The 11,553-nt window shown below is 48.4% G+C and overlaps 1 protein-coding gene across 5 annotated transcripts in view; it reads right to left on the bottom strand.

Annotated features, from left to right (window-relative positions):
* Nucleotides 1-847: 847 nt before the first annotated feature.
* Nucleotides 848-11,553, bottom strand: part of ANKRD13B (ankyrin repeat domain 13B) — a 95,285-nt gene continuing 84,579 nt past the window's right edge. For 3 of the 5 annotated variants that reach the window (XM_029612251.1, XM_029612247.1, XM_029612248.1), the window contains 3 exons: nt 6,029-6,189; nt 5,844-5,920; nt 848-2,057 (listed from right to left, as the gene is read on the bottom strand). In XM_029612251.1, the coding sequence (XP_029468111.1) occupies nt 1,865-2,057; nt 5,844-5,920; nt 6,029-6,189 (431 nt within the window). In that variant the 3' untranslated portion in view covers nt 848-1,864. Of the gene's footprint in view, nt 2,058-5,843; nt 5,921-5,995; nt 6,190-11,553 lie in introns of all 5 variants that reach the window. The other 2 variants (XM_029612249.1, XM_029612252.1) reach the window with 2 other exon arrangements.

Raw genomic sequence — 11,553 nt, 5'->3', positions numbered from 1 at the left:
TACATTCGTTTTCGCCAAATTGGAAAATTGCAACGAAATTGTCCAATTCGGCCTGTTTCAGGGAACCCGAAAAAAATCAGGATTTTCCCATTTTTTCGCAAAAATTAGTTTTTCCGATTAGTGCGCACTAACGGGAGTCAGTGCGCGCTAACTCCCCGTTAGCGTGCACTAACTCAAACCGTTAGATTTTGTTATTTTTTGTTAGTTTTTGTCAGCGCGCACTAACGGGAAGTCAGCGCGCACTAACTAAAAATCGATTTTTCGCGAAAAAAAAGACCCGAACCGAAAAAAACCGACATTTTCCATGGCGGCCGAAAAACAAAGAACGACATGAACACAAAAAACGATGCACATCTCTAGTACCCGTATTTTTAATCAAGATAAGAGGAGGAACTGGACCCTCTGTGGGGGGGAGAGAGGCAGAATGTGGTAGCTCTTGCAATCTGAATATCGGACTCTCTCTCTCTCGCCTCCACGCTTTTCTTATATTTAAAGGCGCTCTATTCTCTTTCCTTTGGACCGCGTCTATTTTTTACTTCAGTTTTAAATTAAGTAAAAGCACAAGGCTCAGTGCACCTGCAGCCCTTGGGGGAAAAAACCCAATGTTCTCCAGTTAAGCTGGCTCTGTGGGTTAACGAGCACAGGTCTTACCCACAACAGGGCTGACAGGGAGGGAAGGGCATCTGTTCACCTTCAGGGGTAAATGTGCCATATACAGACGCAGCCAAACTGAAACAGCAGCTCATTGTGCAGATCCCAGTCTTTGGTTAACAGGGTGAAACTGTGCACTCCAACCACGAGCAGCCTGCAGAGAACTGTTCCCTTCGCCTCCGTTAGCTGGTCTGAAGTTCCTTTTTTTTTTTTTTTGTTGTGGGGGTAATAATAGCACCATTCACTGTAAACGTTGCCAGGGATCAGTGGGGCAGGCAGAGTCCGCTGAGCAGCCTTCAGGTAGTCTTTGATGGGGTGGTCACACCCTTCAGGGCCTGGGCACACAGATCCACCCGCTGTTCCAGGGTCAGTGAGGTGAGCAGGGAAAACCCGAACCTTCTGTTCTAAAAGGGTGGGGGTCAGGCCTGGCCCTCTTGTCCCAGGTTGGATTGGGGGGGGGGGGGGGGAGCGGGAGGATTTGACCTTGCGTTCTCTCGCTCATGGCCCGTGTTGTACCGCTGCGCTGTGATTACAGACATACAGGCCAGGGAAGGGGGGGGGAGGTCGGCAATTAGTTGGGTTCTTGTCTACCGCGGACGGGATTCCTCTCCTGAAGGAGGGCATTTGTGCTGACCGTCTCCGTGGTGTGTGCGGCTAGCTCAGTGGCTCAGGCTGCTAGTGTGCTACAGCATGGGGGAGGAGGGTGACTAGGGCCATGTGCTTCAGTACAAAGGATGTGCTTAGTGGGGGAGGGCAGGCTAGATGGCGGTGTCTTAGCCTAGAGGTTAGAGAGAGGGCATCCACCCAAGTGGCGCAAAAGCTGACTGGTGCCACCTGCAGACGAAATCAGGGCATCCCTGCGGCTCCAGGCATCTCCCCTTAATTCCCAGTAAAACTGAACCCACGTCCTGGTGGCCCTGGAAGCCAGGACCGGTTTGCGGGCCAGAAGGACTGCCACGCGCAAATGTAGGGTTACAGCCTCCTTATCCTTGCCTGGAGGCGGAGGCTCCGAGGCTTGGAAATGGACAGAAAGTGGCCCAGAGCTGACAAATCATTCTCCAGTACCCGTGCCCCCTCCCCACCCCAGGATGCACCAGTGGCAAGATGCTCCCCTTGGAAGGCTTCTTGGTTGGGCTCAGCGGCGGCTCCCCCACGCCTTGCCGTGAGCACAGCCCGGTTCCCTAGCAAGCCGGACCCAGTCCGCCTCCTGCTCCTATTTCTCCGTTAGCGAGAGCTGCAATATTCGCTGGAGTTCATCCTCCTCCTGCCGTTTCCTCTCCTCTGCCTCCTCCTGCTCCTTGGCTGACAGCGCCATAGCGAGGCGCAGCTGCTGATCATAATTAGCAAAGACTCGTTGAGGAGGGCTGCAGGGCTGGGGGGGCGCTGGAGCCGCACGCTGGGGTGTCCTGCAGCGAAAGAGAAAGGAGGAAAAGTTAACCCTCATATGGCGCTGCCTTTCAGGCTGGCCCTAAAAGAAAGGCGTGATAAATGAGCTGCCAGGGGGGCCGCTCCTGGTTTTTGAACTCAGCCGCCCCCCCCCCCCCCCGAGTGCCCTCTAACTGCTTGCAGGGGGAAATCAGCTCTACAGCTGGCAAGGATGCCAGAGTGGCAGGACTGTCTTCCAGGAGTCAGCCACCACGGGAGGAAAACAAAGGAAGGACTGTAGGGTTAGGAAGCTTGGCAAACACCGAGGAGCAGCCTAGTGGTTAGAGCAGCAAGCTGAGAGCCAAGGAAGCTCTGGGTTCAGCTCTCCCCACCGCTCCTTGTGCTCTCAGACAAATCAGTTCACCCTCCACTGGCTGTTTTAAAACTGAGATTGTAAGCCCTACCTACTGTTCCTGAACGTAACTCACCTTCAGCTGAGACTTAAACTAGTGAGCAATTACATCTTAAAGCCAAATCAACCAGAATGCTGGAACAATGGCAAGTATTGGAAATGCTCATGAGAAAGAGAGAGCCCACCCATAGAAGAAAAAAGTAATCCCTATGCTCATGGCACAGCCTCAAGCTGTCTCCCACTCACTAGTGCTAGAGAGAGAAGGGAAAAGTCACTGCAAGCACTAGGGATAAAACCAGATACATCCCATCCTCACATTTAAACAGGCCCCAGTCCCTGCACTGGAATTTCCACCAGCTTCTCTGCAGCTCTTTTGACCTCCCACCTTGGATGCTGCGCTTCTGACCTCCTGCCCTGCATGCTGCACTCCCTGCCTCTCTTCGAAGCTCCTGCATGCTACGCTCCTATTCTCTCTTCTGACCTCCTGCACACTGTGCTCCCTGCATCTCTTCTGACCTCCTGGACTCTATATAGCTCCCTGTATCTCTTCTGCTCTCCTGGTATTTTGCACTCCCTGCATCTCTTCTGACCTCCTGCATCTCTTCTGCTCTCCTGGTATTTTGCACTCCCTGCATCTCTTCTAACCGCCTGCATGCTGTGCTCCCTACATCCCTTCTGTGCTCCTGCCCTGTAGGCTGTGCTCCCTGCATCTCTTCTGCTCTCCTGGTATTTTGCACTCCCTGCCTCTCTTCTGCTCTCCTGGTATTTTGCACTCCCTGCCTCTCTTCTGCTCTCCTGATATTTTGCACTTCCTGCATCTCTTCTGACCTCCTGCATACTACGCTTCCTCCAACTCTTCTGACCTCCTACATCTATTCTGCTCTCCTGGTATTTTGTACTCCCTGCATCTCTTCAGACAACAACCAACAAGGAATGAATTGCATAGTCTGGGTAAACAAATAAGCATGGGTGTAGCTTGCTTGTTACGGCGGTTACTACCCCGAATCAATTAAGCCTGATATTTCACTTGGAATACATATCCAGCGCCGTTCACTGCTTCAACGGTAGGGGGAATGGCGTAAAGAGGATTTATATTCAGACAACCAACAAGGACTGAATTGCACAGGCAGGGTAAACAAGTGAGGGAGGAGCTTGCTTATTACGGCAGTTACTACCCCAAACCAATTAACTAGATACTTCACTTAGATGCAGCTCCAGCACTGCTCTCTACAGCAATGGTGGGGGTGGAAGGGAATTGGAACCAAAAAGTTACCAATAAGGGCCCTGACCTCAGCGGTCAGAGTAACAGATAATTATGAAAAAAATAGGTGCGAAAGCTTGCTGGGCAGACTGGATGGGCTGGTTGGTCTTCTTCTGCCATCACTTCTATGTATGTTTCTATGTATCTCTTCTGCTTTCCTGTACCTCCCTGCCTCTCTTCTAACCTCCTGCCTGCTGCACTCCCTGTCTCGCTTCTGGTATTTTGCACTCCCTGCATCTCTTCTGAGCTCCTGTATACTACGCTTCCTCCAACTCTTCTGACCTCCTGCATATCATCTGGTATTTTGCCCTCCCTGCATCTCTTCTGCCTACAGGCTGTGCTCCCTGCATCTCTTCTGCTCTCCTGGTATTTTGTACTCCCTGTCTCTCTTCTAACTTCCTACATGCTATACCCTCTGTTCTGTGCTTACTGCAGTTATTCTTGCCTCATACACACCAGGAGGATGATGGCCACATACCAGTATTAACCTTCTTTACTGTAGCTGAAGACAGCCAGAAAGTTTGATGCATGCAAGCATGTAAGGCTGAACTTCCAGTGGGTAGAGAGCTGAAGATTGGCTCCCTTTGTGCTCTGGTTTCCTACAGTGGGTCTGGGTTTTGTTTTTTAAACACAGAAGGCATGTTGGAGAAGTTTTATTAGGGAAATATGGAAATTAGTGAGACAACAAAGAGCCACTTCTGCCTGAAAAGTAGAAGTTGGATTGAGTTGAGGGGCAGCATTTTTCAAGTGCTGACTGAATCATTCTCCCCAAGCAGACAACCATTGGCCAAAACACCATTGCTGAGGGAGGGGGGCCAGCAGACGGGCAGTGTGCGAGTTTATGGATGGGTTTTATTTAGGTATTAGATTTTAAATTCTGCCTCATCCAACACATCCAAAGTGGATTACAATAAACCATAAAAAGCAGTAAAGAAATAATTACATAACAGCACCTAAAGAGCTAAAATTTAAAAAAAAGCATCCGAAATCCCAGGCACTAATCAAATAACTAAAACCCCATCCCGCTCTGTCCCTCGCTCCCCCACCACCGTTCTGTCCTCCTCTGCTATGTTTCTACGGCTTCTTCTTGTTCCTCTGGTTGTAGCTGCCAAAAGAACCTCATTACCCTCTGCCCAGCCATGCATGCTGCTATGATATGACCTTAGATAATGCCACTCTCCCCCTCTGCATGTAGCAAATGCGCCAGCTGTCTTCAGTTTAATGAAAGGTTAATGCTGGCATGTGCTCGCCCTATTCCTAAGGGGGTGTTGGACAGTTGGTGCTCCGGTTTTCTCTTCTGGCTGCCGGCTCTCCTCAGCTATTAACCGAGAGCCCTGACCTATCCATTCTAGCACTGTTTCCTCTACCAGACCCTGGCCCCAGCCGACTGAGGGAGGCAATCCAAGGCCTGAAGCGGCAGCTCCAGCTGCTCAGCACAGCAGCAATGGCAGGGGGGGGGAGAGAGGAGAGGGAAAGGCAGTGGGGACCTCCTTCCCTCCACAGGTCCTCTAGCTCTTCCGCTACACAGGGGCAGATCAGAGCAACGGGGTCAGGGACGGTGGCTAAATAAAGCAGGTGTTCCTGCTGGTGGAACGATGAGGGATAAAGGTTGCTAAATGTTTTAGGCACTTGCTCTCGCTTTGGGTTTCTGTTTTGTTAAGTGCACAAAATCTTTAATTGCGAGCTCTGGTGCCTCAGTGCTGCAAAAGTAGCAAAGCCCCTGCACTCGGAACAGCTTCTTGCTCTTAGGGAGCTCCTTAATGCTGTCAGGGCCCTGCAATAGCAGAGGGGGGATGGGTGGTCTCACTGCAGGAATAGCAGGGAGTGCATTAGCTGAGCTGCCGGAGAAGTGTGTCTGAGGGGGGAATATTACATGACACGCGTGAGGCGCACTGGCAGAGCTGTACGAGCGGGGAGGGGCTCAGTACTGCAACAGCAGTGGTGCTGCAGGGCAGGAATGAGGTGCACTGGAAGAGCTAAGCTTGGGGCTTTGAATGCAGTAATAACAGAGCATGGTGCAGGGCTGCAGTGGCCTGGATTAGCATTGCTCTATACGAAATGCTGGCACTGTAATAGAAGGGGGGGAAAGAAAAAGGAATCCCATTGACTTGCCCTGTGAGCTTGCTTTATGGTGCCCCAACCCGTGTGACTAACCTTTCTCCCTTCCTGCTCTCATGAGACAGTGGGTGCGTCCCAGGCTTACTGTTGGTCAGCGCTTCCCAGATGGTCACCTGTAGAGAACAGGAGAGGAGGGGGATGAAGCCATGCACGCCTCTCTCCACTGTAATTTTATTAAGTGCAATTACTGGAGTCTCCCACCAGAGGGCACCACAGCCCACCTGGTCATATTCACTGCCGGCTTCCAGCAGACTTTGCTGAATGGCGAATTGGAGCAAGTCCTCCTCCTCCTCCCTGATGCTGTCCCGGTGGCTGCTAACCACAGTGTATCCCCGAGGGACCTCAAACAAGGCCTGGTCCATCTCACACCCACGGCAGGAGGCTGGGAACAGGAGAAAGACATCAGTTCAGTAGTACAAACTATTTCACAAAACTGTATTCCAACAAGAGAAAATTCTGGGTCATAATCATTGGAGGGGGAATGACGTGGTGGGGAGGGAGGTGCCATTGGGGTCTATGGAGTTGAATGTCCTGGCTGCCTGAGTGACATGGATAGGAGGAAGGTGGCACTGAATTGGGTGGAGGGGAATGACAGGGGTGGGAGAGGGATCCGTTTGAAAGCTCTGGCAATGAATGAGGAGGTTGGAGGGTCATTCCTAGCAGGATCTTGAAGAATTGTTTGAAAAGCAGATACAAAAGGAAAGAAGGAGCATTCTCTAAGATTAAGAGACACTATCAGGGCTGGCAGAGAAGACCTGCTTGCACTAAACCTGCCCCCAGTGCTAGCACAGATCTGTGCTCTTTTTCTTCCAGTCCGTCACCAGTAAGATCACGTTGTGGCTCCCCTGTCTATACTTGGATTCTGCCTCCGCTCACCGGCGCTGGATTTCTGATCCAGGTGACAAAGGATTGTCTCCCATTCCTTCCCTCGGCTTTATGTCAGGAACCCATGGAAGATTCTGCCTCGGTCTGTCTGTATCTCATGCACCAGAGAGTGAGGGAGCGGCAGGGGCCCTCTCTATGCTCTGTGCCTTCTTCACCCCCACCTCATCCACTTATAACCACTGCCCTTAACTGCATGGTCTGGTAAATTCCACCGCTGAATTGGGCATTGACTGGGAAAAAAAAACAAAACACAAATGGTTTGTTGACTTCTTTCCCTCCAAAATAGGATTTGGCTCTTGGATTTCTACATCCTAATGCACGATTTTGCATTATTTGGATTAGAATGCAGTCACTAAACACCTGATGCAGTTTTTAAAAGTTATTGTTCATCTGGCCTGTCTGCTCTGCTGCAGTTATTCATATCTGTGTACCCCCCACTGCAGAGGACAAAGGCCTCTCATCCTCATCCTGCTGGCAATGCACTGGCACTTCTATTACTTAACCAACGTCTCTTCCAGCTCCCCCGAGGGGCTGCTTGTTCACTACTCTTCTGCATGGAGCAGGCAGAAATAAAGGTCAATAAAAGCCTATGAGCTGCTAACTTTTAAGTGGCATAACAACGTAGAGGGAAGAGGATTTTCAAAGGCCTTTGCCCTTGCCAATACGGCTAAAAGGACACGCAGGCTTCCATAGTGAGTGGCTATCTAGCCAGAGCGCCAGCAGGCGTTCCCGGAGGAGGAATGCACAGGGAGTGCATTCGCTTTGCACATCTGCACGCATCGCTTTTCATTGAAATCTCATCCACACAAAAAGCAGGTCCAGAGTCCACTGGCGTTTTGGAAGGGAAGGTAAATGCACACCTTCCCTTTTGGAAATTAAATACAATTTGGCCCTGCAGCTCTCCAGATTTTCCTGCCTTCATTAGGTCAAAACAGAACGAGCAGGTCAAGTCAAAGGATGAGGTTGCCTGAACAAACAAAGGAATCACCGATTACATTTGAGTAGCGGGGTGAAAGACGAAGACAGCAGGACTACGGTTGGTAATGGATGAGGTAACCCTCTCACTACTAAGTCTTTTTTTTTTTTTTTTTTATTTTAAGAAGTGTTTCATCACTTTAATGTCGAGCATCGTACTTTCATGGAGAATAAATCTTCCCCCATGGCGGTGTTGCCTTCCTCTACTCTGTAATATTAGCTTGTGTCCATGCAAATGTATTCTAGTCTAACTTCTGACTTGTTTCACCAATGTAGCCTCCCTTTTCATATCTTCTGGACTGAATACTTAAGAACATAAGAAATGCCACACTGGGTCAGACCAAGGGGCCATAAAGCCCAGCATCCTGTGTCCAGCAGTGACCAATCTAAGTCACAAGTACCTGGCAAGTATCCAAACATTAAATAGATCACAAGCTACTATTGCTTATTAATTACCATAATAACAGTTTACGGATTTAGCCTCTAGGAACTTATGCAAATCTTTTTACACTAACTTCTGTAACCACATCCTCTAGCAATGAATTCCAGAGCTTAACTATGCTCTGAGTGAAAAAGAATTTTCTTTGATTTGTTTTAAATGAGCTACTTGCTAACTTCATGGAGTGCCCCCTGCTTCTTCTATTATTTGAGAGAGAAAATAACCGCTTTACATTAACTTCAAGTCCTTTCATGGTTTTATAGACCTCTAACGTATCCCCCCCTCTGTAGTCTCTTCTCCAAACTGAACAGCCCTAACTTCTTTAGCCTTTCCTCATAGGGCAGCTGTTCCACGCCCCTTGTTTTGGTTGTCCTTCTGTGCACTTTCTCCAGGGCAGCTATATCCGTTCTGAGAATCGGTGACCAGAATTACACACATTATTGAAGGTGCGGTCTCACCATGGAGCGATACAAAGGCATTATGACATCCTCCGTTTTATTTTCCATTCCCTTCTTAATAATTCCTAACATTCTGTTTGCTTTTTTGATCGCCACAGCACACTGGACTGACACTTTCAATCTATTATCCACACTGATGCCTAGATCTCTGTCCTGGGTGGTAGCTCCTAAGATAGAACCTAACATTGTATAATTACAGCAAGGGTTATTTTTCCCTATCTGCATCACCTTGTGCTTGTCCATGTTAAATTCCATCTGCCATGTGGAAGCCCAATCTTCCAGTCTTGCAAGGTCCTCCTATAATGTATCACAATCCGCTTGTGATTTAACTACTCTGCATAATTGTGTGTCATCCGCAAATTTGATACCCTCACTCATTGTACCCCTTTTCAGATCATTTATAAATATATTGAAAAGCACCGGTCCAAGTACAGATCCCTGAGGCACTCCACTGTTTACCCTTTTCCACTAAGAAAATTGACCATTTAATCCTTCTCTCTGTTTCCTGTCTTTTAACCATTTTGTAATCCACGAAAGGACATCGCCTCCTCTCCCATGACTTTTTAGTTTTCTTAGAAGCCTCTCATACTATAGTAGAGGAGGAACATGACTAGATTTGCCATTGAATGTCTGTCCCATATGGGTAACTGCTGATATGGTATGCGTCGTGCTGAATTGCAGGTCTTCTCCCACTTTTTTTTTTTGTTTGAGTTGGTTTGATATTTGCTCCTTACTGCTTGTTTGGTTCAGGTTCAGCTAGTACTGGAGGAGCAGGAAATATTTTTTTCAATGATTCATCCTCTAGGCTTAGGGACTGTAGATCTTTTATGATTTTTTGTTATTTTTCCAGCTGTAGCTTCTATTTACTTCAAGGGACACCCAAGCTGTGGGTTTCGTTTCTTTGTACTGCAGTTTTGTGATGAAAAAGTCTTCCTGGCGATGAGTTTGGGGTTGTAGCCTTTCTAACAAGGATTCAGTCAGGATTGGAAGGTGTTTGTCCCTGTCTTTTGGGTCAGAGCATATCTAGGGATAGCGTGGGGCTTGGCGGTGTAATAAAAGGGACCTTTTTTGTATGTCTAAGATGAAATGAAGCTATGAAGGACGTTACATCTGCCGACTGGTTTTCTGCGTGAGGAGGGTTGTAGGTGGCCATTGATGACGGAGTCTGTGGTAGCCGAAAAGTTAACTTTTTCCATGGCGTAATCTATTTTTGAATCTGATTGAAGGATGAAGTACATTAAAAGAATTGTAAAGTTTATTTGAAAGGCTCTTGGCCCTTAGCGTAATGGCATCCTTATACCAGTAATAATCTGACACTCTTTCAAAAAGGTCTCATCCAGTTCTGCCATGAAAAGGTTGGCAACTGTAGCGCCATGCTGGTGCCCGTGATCTGTAGCGAGATATTATTAAAGCTGAAGCCCTTGTGCAGCAGGATGAATTTGATTAGTTTTGGAATGGTTTCTGCTGTGTATTGATGGTGCAGGGGAGAGGTTTTTATCAATCTGTCACATACGGTAATGCCGTTTGTTGCTGTACAGTGAACATCTATTGGTACCAAGACACAGACAAGACTTGTAAGAAGCTGTTTGTGTTACATTGTGTAGTCAGGGTTTGAGGATCCTCCCTCTAAGTCCCCATCCTTCCTCTGGGAGTGGAGCAGTACCAGATATGATTGGGCTGCCAGAGTTCGGGGGCTTTGGCTTGCAGACAGGACGTATAAGCTGGTGCAGAATTGGGTTTCCCACTTAAGACCGGGCAATGTTTTGAATGTGCGCCAATAAGAGTCTTCAGGAGTTGGCAATATTCTTGTGTAGGGTCCCTGCTGCATTTCCTGAGAGCTGTCTGTACTTCACTGTGTGCATGGTACACTCCCCCAGAAAATATCTGAAAGAAGCGTGGGGATTCTCAAAGCCTTAGCAGAAGCAGAAATGGGCCTACAGAGAAATGCAAAACTCTGGCAAAGTAGAAGGGACAGCCAGAGCCAGAATCTGATTCAAAAAAGCATTTGCTGGAACTTTCCCCATCTGCTCCTGCGTCTGTAGCACAAAAGCCATCAATTGGGTCCCAGTAAACACAGAGAAGACTGTGGAACCTACAAGGCTACACTAAAGTGCATTGGGCTCCACCTGAACAAACTTCCAGAGAGGGAAATATTCAGCAAAGGGACAAGCGGAGAGTTACTTGGGGAGAGTTACCCAGCCGGACTCAGCCGGGTACCTTTAGGCAGGATATTCATAGAAATGACAGCAGAAAAGGACCAAAAGATCCAGCGAGGCCGCCCTGTAAGCTTATGGTAATAGCCGCGGTGCCCTGTACTTTACCCCATGCTTATAAGTTTCCCACACCGTAAAGTCAGGACCCTAGGTCGCTATGTGAATCCAATTCCCCTTTTCCCCCTGCCATTGAGGCGGAGAGCAATGTTGGAGATGCATCAAAAGTATCAAGCTTATCGGTTAGGGGTCGTAACAGCCACATCCGCTAGTCACCCCCATGCGTATTTGTTTTCCCAGACCTTAAAATGTAATGTCCTTGTTGGTTTCTGTCTGAATCTAATTCCCCTTTTCCTACCTGCCATTAAAGCAGAGAGCAATGATGGAGTTGCATCACTAGAATGAAGGCTTCTTGGTTAAGGGTAGTAACCGCCACAGCAGCAAGTTACCCCCATGCACTCTTCTTCATTCACATCCTCTAGCCTTAAGGCATCCACAGTGTTTATCCCATGCTCCTTTGAAATCTTTCACTGTTTTTGTCTTCACCACCTCCGCCGGAAGGGCATTCCAGGCATCCACCAACCTCTCCGTGAAGAAATTTCCTGACGTTGGTTCTGAGTCTCGTTCCTGGAGTTTCATTACGTGACCCCTAGTTCTACTGCTTTCTTTCCTCTCTCAGTGTAGCCCAGCATTCTTCTGGCTTTAGCTATCGCCTTGTCACATTGTTTCGCCGTCTTCAGTTCGCTAGAGACTATCACCCCAAGGTCCCGCTCTTGCTC

Source organism: Rhinatrema bivittatum, chromosome 8 (assembly GCF_901001135.1).
Source record: "Rhinatrema bivittatum chromosome 8, aRhiBiv1.1, whole genome shotgun sequence".
Taxonomy (NCBI): domain Eukaryota; kingdom Metazoa; phylum Chordata; class Amphibia; order Gymnophiona; family Rhinatrematidae; genus Rhinatrema; species Rhinatrema bivittatum.
Note: the sequence above shows the minus strand (reverse complement) of the source record. Positions and strands in the feature narration are given on the sequence as shown.